The sequence below is a fragment of the Heterocephalus glaber genome, unplaced genomic scaffold, assembly GCF_053883595.1.
Source record: "Heterocephalus glaber isolate CG9 unplaced genomic scaffold, H.glaber_assembly_v1.0 deba00000122, whole genome shotgun sequence".
Taxonomy (NCBI): domain Eukaryota; kingdom Metazoa; phylum Chordata; class Mammalia; order Rodentia; family Bathyergidae; genus Heterocephalus; species Heterocephalus glaber.
The window spans coordinates 58,676,250-58,692,051 of NW_028258138.1; the positions used below are offsets into that span (position 1 = coordinate 58,676,250).

A 15,802-nucleotide genomic window follows, 5' to 3' on the forward strand; every position below is an offset into this window, starting at 1 on the left:
GGATGTGTGTTCCCCTTCCCCTTCCCATTGAGGAAAGTTCATCTCCTTGTTATCTATCTTTGCTCTTTATTTATAATTTTGGTTTATCATTTTAGAGAAAACATGTAATATTTAAGTTTATGTGTCTGATTTATTTCACTTAACATTATGGTTTCAAGGTACATCCTACAAATGACTCCAGTATATTTTTATGGCAGAATAGTACTCTATTGTATGTAAAATAACATTTTATTTATCCATTCATCTGTTGATGGATAAATATTATCCATCTCCCCAACACAATGCATGTCCTTGACAGTGTACACTTAACATTTTGCTCAGTGCTTCTTTCCCAACACCCAGAATAACAGACACTCAATAAACTGTTCCTGAATACATGAACAAACCTCTGAATTAGTCTAATTTCAGTCTTTTTCTCATAACTATTTTTGGATAACATTCTTTTTTCTGGACTACTTGACAAAAATCACATATTGCAAACCCCATTTGTTTAATATGAAGCACATTTTCCCCTTTACCTGTGCTCTTATCATACTTTGAGCCTCTCATAGGCAAGAGATACTTATCCTATTCTACTCTACACACAGACAGTCCGTGACGAACCTAATGCGGTTTCCACTTACAGTTTTTTCAACTTCCAAAGGGTTTACTGGTTATAACTCTACTGAGTTAAAGAGCACCTGTAATTGAATAGAAAGGGAAGAACACTTTTTTTCCACTAAAGAAGCATCAGAGTGATACAGAGCAGTAAATTTGTTTGCCATGAAAAACAGTTTTATTTTTAAAAGCTTATTAACTTAATGGACATTCATAATCAAATATGCATCATCTCCAATTTATCACAATTTTAAAGTGCCTAAGTGTTGATTCTGAGCTCCCTGATCTGACTGGTTGCCAAGCTAAAAATAAACTGCTCAGACCCTTCCCTCATCTTGCTTTTGGAAGTAAGCTGCCTGCAGAGAGTGTGACTTTGTTTTCTTCTCCCCAGGGAGGACCAGTTTTGAGGGGAAGCTGACACTACTGGACTGTGAGCAACCTGATCCTGGGGTCTGATCAGCAAGTCCACTTGCTCTCTCACAAAAGCTCCACACTCTGACCTAGTATTAGTGACAGAAGTGGATTCTTTCATCTATTTCTCAAACTTTTCAAAACCTGGAAAGTAGAAGGGGAAAAGAGTGTTGTTTATCATTTTCTCAGATGCCTTGTGACATCCATGTCTACCTCCCTCAGGAACCACAAACATGCATCTGGTTCAGCACCTTAAATCCTCAAAATAGTAAACTAAAAAACAAGAAATCAATTAACATCACGCACACTACCCTCTCACCTGCAGGCAATAATCACTATTACAGAGCAGCCACCAAAATCAGGGGAGGGAAGCAGTGCCTTCCACTAAGGATGATTCTCTAGTGTCATTAAACACAGTGCTGAAGCACAGAACCTAAAGTCAGTAACATTCCATTCAAATGAAATTAAGCAACAAGTGCAATCGATATTTGGAGTCTACAAACAAAGTAAATGAGGAAACATATTTGGCTTGAATTTTGTTGCCCTCAAATATTCATACTTCATGTTCACTTATTTATTTAAAACTGTGATAAGTTGGAAATGATGGATGCTTAATTATAAATAACCATTAAGTTAATAAGCTTTTTAAATAAAACTATTTCTCATGGCAAATAAATTTACTGCCCCATATCACTTTGATACTTTCACAAACTGTAGAAAACCTAATTTTGTAAATGGGTCCTCTTATAAGTGAACAATTTGACTCTTTTCTCTTTTTATACTTTTCTCAAATTGGTTTCCCCTCGGGTAACTGTGTTCAGGAAGCATTTAGATCACATTAAAAATATTTAAAATGTGGTCTGATTGCACGAAGTAAAATAAAAGCAAAATAGCTACAGGCTTTCCATTAGAATTAAAAATGAAGAAAGGAAATCTGCTCACCTGAAAACACATCAAGTCTTGCAGCCCCTGCATCTCTGGAAACAATATAAAAATGCCATTGCTTCAGTGGAAAATTATGTTTAAAACTTACATTAATCTGAATTGATTATGTGAGGTATAAGTTATTGTCAGATATCAAACAATACAAAACTCCACTTAAATTGCTTTAAGATCAACTACGAAAATATTTCACTGTGCATTTATATACTAAGAACTATCATCATTCATAATTTGAGAACTTTACCAAGGCAAAAATTCAGAAATGTAAAAGAAGTGATAGAATTTAGTGATACTTACATGAAGAACTCAACATAGTGAATATGAATGCAGAATTTTTTTTAAAATGTCTGGAGAGTGATCCATATGTTATAGAATGACTTTCCTGATATATTTAGTAAATTGCCATGTACTATTTACTGTATGAACAGCATACATGATATACATGTACATATATGTAAGCAAAGAAATCAAAATATTATTAAGGGTTTTCTTAGGTCAGTGGTAGGCAAACTATGGCCTGTGAATCAAATCTAGGACACTGTTTTGTAGACAAAGTTTTATAGAAACATATTCTAAGCTTCTTCATTTACATATTGTCTATGACTTCCTAAGCAGTCTGATGGCAATGGTAAGTCATTTCAACAGAAGCCACATGGTCTGCAGTGAAGATATTTACTGTCTTTGGTAGAAAAATATACAGACTCTTGCTCTGTGTGATAAAATTACCAATTATTAGGGGCCAGGAATTTAGCTCAGTGGCATCACACCTCCCAAGTGAAAGGTCCTGAGTTTTATCCCTGATACCAGAAAAAAACCAAAAAGGGACATTACACATTATTTTATTTTTTTCTCTTGCCTCCTTAGTTTTTAAAAATACACAGACATTACTTTTGCATTTCTAAGAACTATATTTAAAATAAAAATTTTAACAGGAAAGGAAAAGGAGCCATAAGATCCTAGTTTCAATATCACAGGAGTGAGAGGAGAAAGATAAAGAATGCGATCTTAGCTGACAAGGAAGAGGGTATTACAAGGGAGGGAGGAGTCTAAAAGGAAGTTCAGTACAATGACAACCAGTGCAATTTTGATGGAGAAATCTGAGTCTATCTCTAAATTTCCATAGTTCAAAACCCCAAACTACCCCAAATATATCTGAGTAGGTATAGGGTACTTGTTCTACCAGTCTACAAGTTACTGCCTTATAGCTGCTTTTTCTAGTCAATCGATACTTTTAAATCCTCTTTATATAGAAAATCTGTTCCAGAATAGCAAAAGCAATTATAGGTAACAGAGACATGGTAGGGGGGATTAAAACCCCAAACTTGAAACTATACTATAAAGCTACTGTGATAAAAAAAAACAGCATGGTACTGGCAAAGAAACAGACCTGAGGACCAGTGGAACACATTAGAAGGTGCAGAAACAACTCCAGACACACTCAGCCACCTCATCTTCCACAAAGAAGCCAAACACCCTCACTGGAGGAAAGATAGCCTCTTTAATAAATGGTGCTGGAAAAACTGGGTTTCAACTTGCCAAAGATTAAAACTAGACCTATATCTCTCACTATGCACTAACTAAAATCGAAATGGATGAAAGATCTAAATATTAAAACAGAAATGCTGAACCAGCTGGAACAGAGGTTAGGTAGAACTCTTGAAGACATTGGTGTAGGAAAAGATTTTATGAATAAAACCTCAGTTGCCCGTGAAATAGCACAAACAATCAACAAGTGGGGTCTCTTCTTATTAAAAAGCTTCTACACATCAAGAGAAACCACCAGCAGTGTGAAGAGACAACCCACAATGTGGGAAAAAATTTTACCAGCTGCTCCTCAGACAAAGGTCTACTATCTAGAATCCATAAAGAACTTAAAAAAATCAGACTTCAATGGATGCATATTGAGGCCATCCTCTTAAGTGAAATAAATAGGACACGTATGTGTAAATACTGAATAGTTTCTCTGGTGTGAGAAAATGAAAGTGTAATTAAGGACAAACACAGATGAAATGGCCTAATAACATATTTCTCGGATTGTGTTTCCATTGTGTGTCATATGACTGTATCAAAATTTAAATTAGGGAGAAGTTTGGCTTATGTGGAGTCTGCTAACTAACTGGAGTTTTTTTCCAGATAATTATTTGTTCAATGCTGGTCTTGGGGATCTTTCTGAAACAAATCACATCCTCTGGTGTCTTGTTGGTGCTTGAGGTGCTTTTTTAAGTTATATGGAAAAATGTTTAAGTGCTTTTCAGTTTTGCATTGGGTGAGTTCTACTGTATTTGAATATTATTGTAGTTTTTTTCCCCCTTGCATTGTTCTTCTTTGAATGGTTTTAATTGTTTGTATGTGTGTGTGTTTGATAATAAAGTTATTTTAAAAATTTAAAAAATCAGACTTCCCAAAATTAAAGATCCAATCGAAAAATGGACATCTGAAATGAACAGACATTTCTCAGACAAAGAAGTAGAAATAGCAAATAAGCATACGAAAAAATGTTCAACACCCCTGGTCATTCAAGAGATGCAAATGAAAACAATGCTGACATTCCACCTTACTCCAGAAAGAATGGCTGCTATCATGAAGTCAACAAATAACAAATGCTGGCAGGGCTGTAGGGAAAGAGGAGCCTTACTCCACTGCTGGTAGGAGTGTCCTCTGGTGCAACCATTGTGGAAATCAGTATGGAGATACCTCAAAGAACTAGGATTGGAAATCCCATTTGACCCCACTATTCCCCTGCTGGGTATCTTCCCCAAAGAATTAAAAGAATCATATCACAGTGATATATGTGCACCCATGTTCATAGCAGCATAGTTTGTAACAGGTAAAACTTGGAAACAGCCCAAATCCCCATCAATTGGAGACTGGATAAAGAAAATGTGGTTTTTTAATAAAATGGAGTACTACTCAGTCATATGAAATGAGAAATTAGAGACACTTATTGCTAAATGGATGCACACTGAGGTGATACTCTTAAGTGAAATAAATAGGGCACACATGTAAATACCGAATAGTTTCCCTAGTGTGAGAAACTGAAGGTGAAAATAAGGACTAAAAGATATAATAGATAATGTGAAATAGAAAGAAAAGGGGCAAAGGGAAAGGGGAAGTGGAAGGGGTAGGGGAAAGGAAAGAAGGGAATGGAATTAATATGAGAAAATGAAAAAATGGAAACAAAGTCTTTGTAAATAGGGAGGGATGGAGGGGTTGAAGGGAGGGCAGAGGAAGGGGGAAAAATAAGAACTAAGAGAGATTATATAAAGGTGCCAATCTCCAATGATGAATTGTCATTATACTGTATACCTAAAATGTATCAATAAAATTAAGTAAAAGAAAAAAAAAGAACCAAGTGAGATTATGTAAAGGTGCAAATTTCCAATGATGAATGTCATTATATTGTATACCTAAAATGTACCAATAAAATTAAATTTAAAAAAAAGAAAAGTAAAGACGGTGAGGACCCCTCAGCACGCACACCGGCGAACAGCTTGGGTGAGCACCTGCAACTCCCCCCACCCCCCCACCCCACCCCTGGACTCCTGTCTGTGATGCTACCTGGTTCCACACTACAGAGGCACAGGGGAGCATAAAGGCCATTGTCCTGAGCTGCAGAAGTGAACAACAGAGAGAGAGCCTCTCTCAGGCTCCCTGATGAAAACTGAAGCCCACTGGAAAAGTGAAGAGAATCTCTGCAATAAAGGCACACCAGACCACCGTACTTGGTAAGTTGAAGGGATCATCACCTCCCATTGGAGCCTCGACTATCTCCAGGGGAAAGGCAACTGGAACTTGCAGTAGAAACTTGCAGAGTTCAACCCTGCAGGAGGACAGGGAGCTCAGCTTGGGACTTGGAGCCAGAAATCTGCCTGAATCTCACAAGTCTGCTACTGGCTTGCTGAGACTCATTGACTTATATCTGCACATGGCTGCCCACACTGTCCACTGTGACAGCAGAGACATACCCTGAAGGAGACCCTTCATTTTTATCTTTTATTTCTTATTTTCAAAATTATTAGTACTATTTTTTTGCTCTTATTTTTAATTTTTTTCTACTTTTTTCAAATTTTTATTTTACTCTTTTTTCTTTCTTTTCTCTTTTCTTTCTCACACTCACTCTCTTGCTGCCCCACATTGTACTTCATCTCCCTTTGTGTTCCTCTTCTGGCCCTAATTCTTATTTCTTCTTTATTTTTCTTTTCTTCTCTTTTTCCTTCTCTTGCCTGTGTCCTCTGGCCTCACTGCTAACCTTACCCTATCCTTCTACCTACCTATCTCTCCCTCCCGAACTCTTTCTAACTCCCCATCCCAAAGGGTAAAGTTGCTATATTGAAAAGTTTATTCACTATAAACATATGTTGGCTTGGTCCTTGATTTTGACTTAATTCACACAGTTAAAGGTGATAGAATAATAACTACCACAAACTGTCATTTTCTAAGCTGTGCATGATGCTATGGTGTTGCTGACCGTATCACTTGGGCTAAGATGTTGTGACTGATCTAATCAGTTGTCCTTCCTAGTACAATGAAAATGAGATACCCTCAGAGCCATTAGAGACTCAAAATCTAAAGACCAGCTTTATCTGGAGGACATCTCTGAGAAGTAATCATTCCATAAGGCTTCTAACTACAAGGCACAAAGATACATACAATAATCAACTTCAAAGTATCAACCCAGGAAATAAACCAAGGACATTACCAAAAATAAAAATGAGAAGACATTTAAGCAAGGCATAAACTCAAGACTTCTACCTGACAAATATAAATTCTGGGGGAAATGTGGAGGAAAAGTCTGAAAATCAAAGACCTGGACACCCTGAACTGATAGCACAGGAAGTAACAAAAAAGATGAATGAGGCTCTAGAAAATTTCAAAGCAGAAATACTCCCCCAATAACTACAGAGTTGGTAGGCAGAGTGAAAGGAGTGATTAGAGGCTCTAGAAGAGAAAAAGATAAAAAAATAGATGAGCTCAGAAACATGCTGGAAGCCATGAATGCCCAGCATAAGAAAGAAATGGAATCCATGAAACAGATTCAAACAGAAATTCAGGAGATTAAAAACTCCATTGAAAGTATGCAAAGAAGATTAAGGGAATATGAAGATAGAATATCAGATACAGAAGACAGGATTGTGATTAATGAGCATGAAAACAGAGATTTCTTAAAAATAGTACGGCCAAGAGAAATTCATCCAGCAGCTGCTAGACGATGCAAAGAAGAATAACATAAGACTGATAGGAGTGACGCCAAATCAGCCCGCTGCAGACAGGCAGGTCTGTGCACACCCTACCGAGGTCCTGAGTCACGCGGAAGACACCGAATCACCCCATTGCAGACAGGCAGCCACCTGATTCCACATTACCAGGGAGCAGAGGACACCAGACCACCAGACCAAGGTACTGAGTACCACTGTTCCCGGCCCAGAGGTAGGGGCTTCTGAGCCGTCATCCCACTGCTCCTGGTCCAGAGGAAGGGGTTTTTGGGCCACCTTCTGTCCTGCTGCTCCTGGCCCAGAAGAAGGGGCTTCCGGGCCACACTCCCTCCCACCACTCCCTGCCCAGAGGGAGGTGCTTCTGAGCCACCATCCCACTGCTCCTGGTCCAGAGGAAGGGGCTTCCCAACCACCATCCTTCCTGCTGCTCCCAGCCCACAGAAAAGGGCTTTTGGGTCACCATCCCTACCATTGCTCCCAGCCCCTGTCCCACCTCACCCAGCTCAGAGGAGGTAATCCGTGCAGGCGCTAACAGCCCCCTGCCCCAGTCGAAATGAGAAAACACATAAATAAGTCTCAAAACAGGATTTCCAGATCACCTACAGCAACTCCAAAGGTAAATAAGATGGAACCCTCTGATATTCAACCACCTGGACCCACTGAACTGGCAACAAAAGGGGATCTAGAAAAAATGAAATCAGAAATAATTTCTCAGATAACAGGAGAAATTGTGCCCCTAGTGCAAGACATGATTAATAAATCTAGAGAGGAGCTGAGGAACATGATGGAATCCCAACATAAGAAACAAATGGAATCCATAAAAGAGGTGCAAATAGATTTCCAGGACATGAAAAACTCCACTGAAAGTCTACACAGCAGAATGAGCCAGTGTGAGGACAGAATTTCAGATATAGAAGATAAGATTGCAATTAGTGACCAGGAAAAGAAAAATTGCTTCAAAATTATAAGGGAACATGAGAAATCAATCCAGCAGCTGCTAGATGATGCAAAAAAAAAATAACATAAGACTGACTGGGCTCAATGAAGAAACAGGAGAGAGTGGAGATGACATAAAAAATCTCTTCACAGAAATAATGACAGAAAACTTCCCAAGCAGGGGAAAAGAGCTTGATATACAGATAAGTGAGGCATATAGGACTCCAAATAGCCTTGATAAAAAAAAATCTACACATAAGCATATAATTGTTAAGATTCCAGAAACACAATAGAAGAACAAAGTTCTCCAAGCAGTCAGAGAAAAGAAACAAATCACATACAAAGGAAAGCCCATCAGAATCACAGCAGACTTCTCAACACAAACCATCAAGGCAAGAAGAGCTTGGAGTGACATATTCCAAGCCCTAAAAGAAAACAGCCTCCAACCCAGATTGATGTACCCTGCAAAACTATCTTTCAAAATGGATGGAGAAATAAGATACTTTCATGACAAAGAGCACCTTAGGAACTTTGTGAATACCAAACCAGCACTCCAAAGAATTTTGCACAATAACCTAGGAACAGACATTGAGGATCACAACCCCAGGAAGCAAAACAGAATGAACCCATCTGGCATGACAAGAAATTAAATGTAAAGGAGGAGAACCCAACAAAAAGAAAAAGTCATGGCAATGACAAGTCAATATGTTTCAGTTATAACTATCAACGTTAATGGTCTCCATTCACCAATCAAAAGAAATAGACTGGCAGAATGGGTCAAGAAGCAAAATCCAACAATATGCTGCATACAAGAAACACACTTCATTCAAAAGGAAACTCATAGACTGAAAGTTAAAGGGTGGAAAACAATACTGCATGCAACAGGAACCTGAAAAAAAGCAGGGGTAGCTATCCTCTTGGCAGATCAAGTAGATTTCAAACCAACACAAATTAAGAGAGATGAAGAAGGACACTACATCCTTGTAAAGGGAACAATCCAAGAGGAAGAGATGACAATCATAAATATCTATGCACCAAACACTAGTGCACCCAACTATACAAAACAAATACTAACGGACATGAAAAGCCATATATGCACTAATACAATTGTAGTGGGGGACCTCAACACCCCACTGTCACAAATAGATAGATCAACTAGACTAAAAATAACTAATGAAATACTAGAACTCAATTGAACTCTTGAACAAATGAACTTAACAGATGTTTACAGAGTCTTCCACCCCACAAAATCAGAATACACATTCTTCTCAGCTGCACATGGGTCATTCTCAAAAATAGACCACATACTCACACACAGAACATGTTTAAGTAAGTGCAAAGGAATTGAAGTTATCCCCTGTATAGTATCAGACCATAGTGCGATGACATTGGAGATCCATAGCAAAGGAAGCTCAAAAAACTTCATAAACATGTGGAAATTGAACAACACACTTCTGAATAACCAATGGGTCACAGAGGAAATTAAAGAAGAAATCAGACAGTTCCTTCAATTAAATGACAATGACAATACAACATATCGGAATCTATGGGACACAATGAAAGCAGTCTTATGAGGGAAATTCATAGCAGTGAATATGCATGTTAGGAAAACAGAACGAGCCCAATTAAACAACCTGATGTTGAACCTCAAGCTTCTAGAAAAAGAAGAGCAGGACAACCCCAAAGCTCATACAAGGAAAGAAATTATAAAGATCACAGCAGAAATCAATGCAATGGAGACTAAGAGAACAATACAAAAAAATCAATGAAGCCAAGAGTTGGTTCTTTGAAAGAATCAACAAAATTGACAAAACTTTAGTCAACCTTGTCAGAACAAGGAAAGAAAAGGCCCAAATCCATGCAAGTAGGAATGAAAAGGGTGAAACTACAACAGACCCAGCAGAAATCCAAAGGATCATCAATACCTACTTCTGGAACCTATACGCCAATAAGATGGACAACACAGAAGAAATGGACAGATTCCTAGACACATATGAATTACCAAAGTTGAATGAAAAAGACCTAAAAATTCTGAACAACCCAATATCAACCAATGAAACTGAAAATGTAATTAAAAACTTATCATCTAAGAAAAGCCCGGGCCCTGATGGCTTCACTGCTGAATTCTACAAGACATTTAGAGAGGAACTGCTGCTGCTACTGTTTAAACTCTTCAATGAAATTGAAAGGGAAGCAATACTCCCAAATTCATTCCTGGAAGCAAGCATCACCTTGATCCCCAAAGCACAGAAAGACCCAACTGAAAAAGAGAACTATAGGCCAATCTCACTAATGAACATAGATGCAAAAATCCTTAATAAGATACTGGCAAAGAGAATGCAGAAGATCATGAAGAAGATCATACACCCTGATCAAGTGGGATTCATCCCAGGGATGCAGGGATGGTTCAATACACGAAAATCAGTCAATGTAATACACTATATCAATAGAGCCAAGGAGAAAAACCACATGATTATCTCCATAGATGCAGAAAAAGCATTTGACAAAATCCAACATGCATTTATAATAAAAACCCTACAAAAAATTGGAATAGATGGTCTCTACCTCAAACTGATAGGAGCCATTTATTAAAAACCAACAGCCAATATCATACTAAATGGTCAAAAACTGAAATCCTTCACACTCAAATCAGGAACAAGACAAGGATGTCCACGATCACCACTCTTGTTCAATATAGTTCTGGAAACATTAGCCACAGCAATTAGACAAGAGAAAGAAATAAAAGGAATAAACATAGGAAATGAAGAAGTCAAATTGTCATTATTTGCAGATGACATGATACTCTATATCGAAGACCCCAAGAACTCCACCAAAAGTCTTCTAGACTTAATAACCAAATTCAGTCAAGTAGCTGGTTACAAGGTCAACACACAAAAATCAATAGCTTTCCTCTACACCAATGACAGACTCACTGAGAGAGAAATAGGGCAAATAATTCCTTTCACAATAGCATCCAAAAAACTGAAATACCTAGGAATCATCCTAATGAAAGAAATCAAAGACCTCTTCTCTTAAAACTATAGCACTCTGAAAAGAGAGACTGAAGACGATATCAGAAAATAGACAGACATCCCCTGCTCCTGGGTAGGAAGGATTAATATAGTGAAAATGGCCATACTTCCAAAACTGCTATATAGATTTAATGCAATTCCAATTGGCATCCCAGCAGCATACTTCACAGACCTAGAGAAAACAATCCAAAAATTCATTTGGAGCAAGAAGAGACCCAGAATAGCAAAAGCAATTCTAGGTAACAGAGACATGGCAGGGGGTATCACAATCCCCAACCTGCAACTATACTACAAAGCTACTGTGATAAAAACAGCATGGTCCTGGCAAAGAAATAGGCTTGAGGACCAGTGGAACAGATTAGAAGATGCAGAAACAATGCCAGACACACTCAGCCATCTCATCTTCCACAAAGGAGCCAAACACCCTCACTGGAGGAAAGATAGCCTCTTTAATAAATGGTGCTGGAAAACTTGGTCTTCAACTTGCCAAAGATTAAAACTAGGCCTGTATCTCTCACCATGCACTACACTAAAATCAAAATGGGTTAAAGATCTAAATATTAAAATAGAAACTCTGAACCAGTTGGAACAGAGGTTAGGTAGAACCCTTGAAGACATCGGTGTAGGAAAAGATTTTATGAACAAAACCTCAGTTGCCTGTGAACTAGCACAAACAATCAACAAATGGGATCTCTTCTCATTAAAAGGCTTCTGCACAACAAGAGAAACCACCAGCCGTGTGAAGAGACAACCCACAATGTCGGAAAAAATCTTCACCTGCTCTTCCTCAGACAAAGGTCTACTATCTCGCATCTATAAAGAACTTAAGAAGATCAGACCTCCCAAATTTAAAGACCCAATCCAAAAATGGGCATCTGAAAGGAACAGACATTTCTCAGACAAAGAAGTAGAAATAGCAAATAAATACATGAAAAAATGTTCAACATCACTGGTCATTCGAGAGATGCAAATGAAAACAACAGTGAGATTCCAGTTCACTCCAGAAAAAGTGGCTGCTATCATGAAATCAACCAATAACAAATGCTGGCAGGGCTGTGGGGATAGAGGAACCCTGCTCCACTGCTGGTGGGAGTGTAGACTGGTGCAACCACTGTGGAAATCAGTATGGAGATACCTCAAAGAACTAGGACTGGAAGTCCCATTTGACCCCACTATTCCACTGCTGGGGATCTTCCCCAAAGAATTAAAAGAGTCATACCACTGTGATATATGTGTGCTCATGTTCATAGCAGCACAGTTTGTAATAGCTAAAACTTGGAAGCAGCCGAAATGCCCATCAACTGGAGACTGGATGAAGAAAATGTGGCTTTTTTCATAAAATGGAGTACTACTCAGCCATAAAAAATGAGAAATTAGAGACATTTATAGCTAAGTGGATGGAAAATTGAGGTGATACTCTTAAGTGAAATAAATAGGACACATGTGTAAATACCAAATAGTTTCTCTGGTGTGAGAAACTGAAAGTGTAAATAAGGACTAAATGTATAATAGGTCATGTGAAATAGGAAGAAAAGGGGCAAAGGGGAAGGAAGTGGGAGGGCTAAGGGAAAGGATAGAAGGGAATGGGATTAATATGAGAAAATGGAAAAGTAGGCACAAAATTTTTATAAATAGGGAGGGCTGGAGGGGTTGAAGGGAGGGCTGGGCAAGGGTGAAAAATAAGAACCAAGAGAGACTATGTAAAGGTGCAAATTTCCAATGATGAATGTCATTACATTGTATACTGAAAATGTACCAATTATTAGAATGAATAATCGATAATGTAAAATAGGAAGAAAAGGTCCAAAGGGGTAGGGGTAGTGGGAGGCACAGGGGAAAGGAAAGAAGGGAAAGGAAAAAATGCTGAGAAATGGAAAAAATGGAAATAAAGTCTTTGTAAATAGGCAAGGGTGGAGGGGGTGAATGGAGGACTAGGAATGGGGCAAAATTAGAACCAAGATGCATTATATAAAGGTACAGTTCCCAATGAGAAACGTAATTGTGTTGTATACCTACAATGTACCAATAAAAGAATTTAATACAAAAAAGAAGAAAAGAAGAACAAACTTGAATCATTTGTAGGAAAATGTATGCACCTTGCGACTATAACAGTAAGTGAGGTAATTCAGACACACAAGCTTAAATATTGCATGGTTTCTCTTATATGAAAAACTCAATGTATAAATAAAGAATAAAATACAGATAATAAGAGAGAAAGCTGTTGTAATTCAGTATGAACAGTGTATCTAAAAGTGTCCCTTGATGTATTATAATTATCATGTGTTTTATATGTTTTTTGCCTATTAGTCTGGTTATGAATCCATATATAGGATAATTAACTTTATAAGGTCTTAAAAGATAAGTAAATGAATCTGATGCTGGCAAAATAAAAGGGGGTGGAAGGAAGGGAAACGAAAGAATTGAGATGTGTTATGTACATACACCAATTCTCTACAATGAATGTAATCATAATGTCCTGCAAACATGTACTAATAAAAATTAAAATATTTAAAAATAAATAAATAACCCAGTGGTTTTAAAAAAAAAAAAAAGACTGATAGGAGTGCACGAAAAAGCAGGAGAAAGTACAATTTACATAAAAAAAAACTATTTACAGAAGTAATAGTAGAAAACTTCCCAGACAGAGGTAGAGAACTGGACATACAAATAATTGAGGCATATAGAACTGCAACTAGCCAAGATCAAAAACAATCTACACCTAGACATATAATAGCCAAGATCCCAGAAACCCAACAAAAGAACAAAATCTTACAAGCAGTGAGAGAAAAGAAACAAATCACCTACAAAGGAAAGCCCATCAGAATCACAGCAGACTTCTCAACACAAACCCTCGAGTCAAGCAGAGCCTGGAGTAAAGTATTTTAAGCACTAAAAGAAAATAACTTCCAACTTAGACTGTTGTATCCTGCAAAACTATCTTTCAAAATTGATGGGGAAATTAGATATTTCCATGACATAGAACACCTGAGAAATTTCATGAACACCAAACCAGCACTCCAAGCAATTCTAAAAAATATCCTAGAAAAAGACAATGAAGGTTCCAACTCCATGAGGCCCAACAGAGGGAAGCCACCAGGCAAGGTAACAAACTAAAGAGAAAGGGGGAAAAATAAGAAATAAAAGAGCCAACAAAAGTAAAACATCATGACAAGGATGAGTCAATATCTGACAATTGTGACCATCAATGTTAATGGCCTCAATTCACCAATCAAAAGAAATAGACTGGCAGAATGGATTAAGAAGCAAAATCCAACAATATGCTATATATAAGAAACACACCTAACTCAAAAAGAAATTCATAGACTGAAAGTAAAAAGAATGGAAAACATTTCTCCATGCCACAGGAACCCAGAAGAAAGCAGGGGTAGCAATCTTATTTGCAGACAAAGTAGATTGCAAACCAAAACTAATTAAGATAGACAAAGATGGTCACTACATCCTTGTGAAGGGAAAAATCCAAAAGGAAGAGATGGCAATCACAAATATACATGAACCAAATACAAATGCCCCCAACTATACAAAACAAATATTAATGGACATGAAAAACCAAATAAGCATTAAGACAACTGTAGTGGGAGACCTCAATACCCCACTATCACAAATAAACAGATCATCTAGACAAAAAATTAACAATGAAATTCTAGAACTGAACCAAGCTATTGACCAAATGGACTTAATAGATGTTTACAGAGTGTTCCACCCCACAAAATCAGAATACACATTCTTTTCGGCTACACACAGGTCATTCTCCAAAATAGACCACATGCTAGCTCAAAGGACATGTCTAAGTAAATGTAAAAGAAGTGAAGTTACCCTCTGTATATTATCAGACCATAGTGAGATAAAATTGGAGATCAATAACATAAGAAACCACAAAACCCCAACAAACACATGGAAATTGAATAACACTCTCCTGAACAACCAATGGGTAACAGAGGAAATTAAAGAAGAAATTAGACAGTTTCTACACACAGGAATCTATGGGACAAAATGAAAGTAGTTCTACGCGGGAAATTCATAGCACTGAATGCCTGTATTAGGAAAACAGAGAGAACTCAAATAAATAACCTAATGCAGAACCTCGAGCTTCTAGAAAAAGAAGAGCATAGCAGACCCAAAGCTTGAACAAGACAGGAAATTATAAAGATCAGAGCAGAAATCAATGCAATGGAGACTAAGAGAATGATACAAAAAAAAATCAACGAATCAAAGAGTTGGTTTTTTGAAAGAATAAATAAAATCGATAAACCTTTAGCCAAACTTATCAAAAAACAAGGAAAGAAAGGCTCAAATCCATGCGATTAAGAATGAAAAAGGTGAAGTCACAACAGACCCAGAAGAAATCTAGAGGATCATCAACACCAACTTTGAAAACCTGTACTCTAATAAAATGGAAAACACAGAAGAAATGGACAGATTCCTAGATATGTATGAATAGCCAAAGTTAAATGAAGAAGATACAGAAATTCTAAACACCCCAATTACATTGAGTGAAATTGAAAATGTAATAAAAAATTTAGCAACAAAGAAGAGCCCAGGTCCTGATGGCTTCACTGCTGAATTCTACAAGACATTTGGAGACGAACTACTGCCACTACTGTTTAAACTCTTCAATGAAATTGAAAGGGAAGCAATACTCCCGAATTTATT

At 37.5% G+C, this 15,802-nt stretch overlaps 1 protein-coding gene across 1 annotated transcript in view; it reads right to left on the minus strand.

The window, feature by feature from the left end:
• Morc1 (MORC family CW-type zinc finger 1) overlaps window positions 1-15,802 on the minus strand; it is a 209,433-nt gene that overhangs the window by 178,261 nt on the left and 15,370 nt on the right. Inside the window, 1 exon segment of the mRNA XM_087215093.1 lies at window positions 1,951-1,985. Coding sequence (XP_087071219.1) covers window positions 1,951-1,985 — 35 coding nt within the window.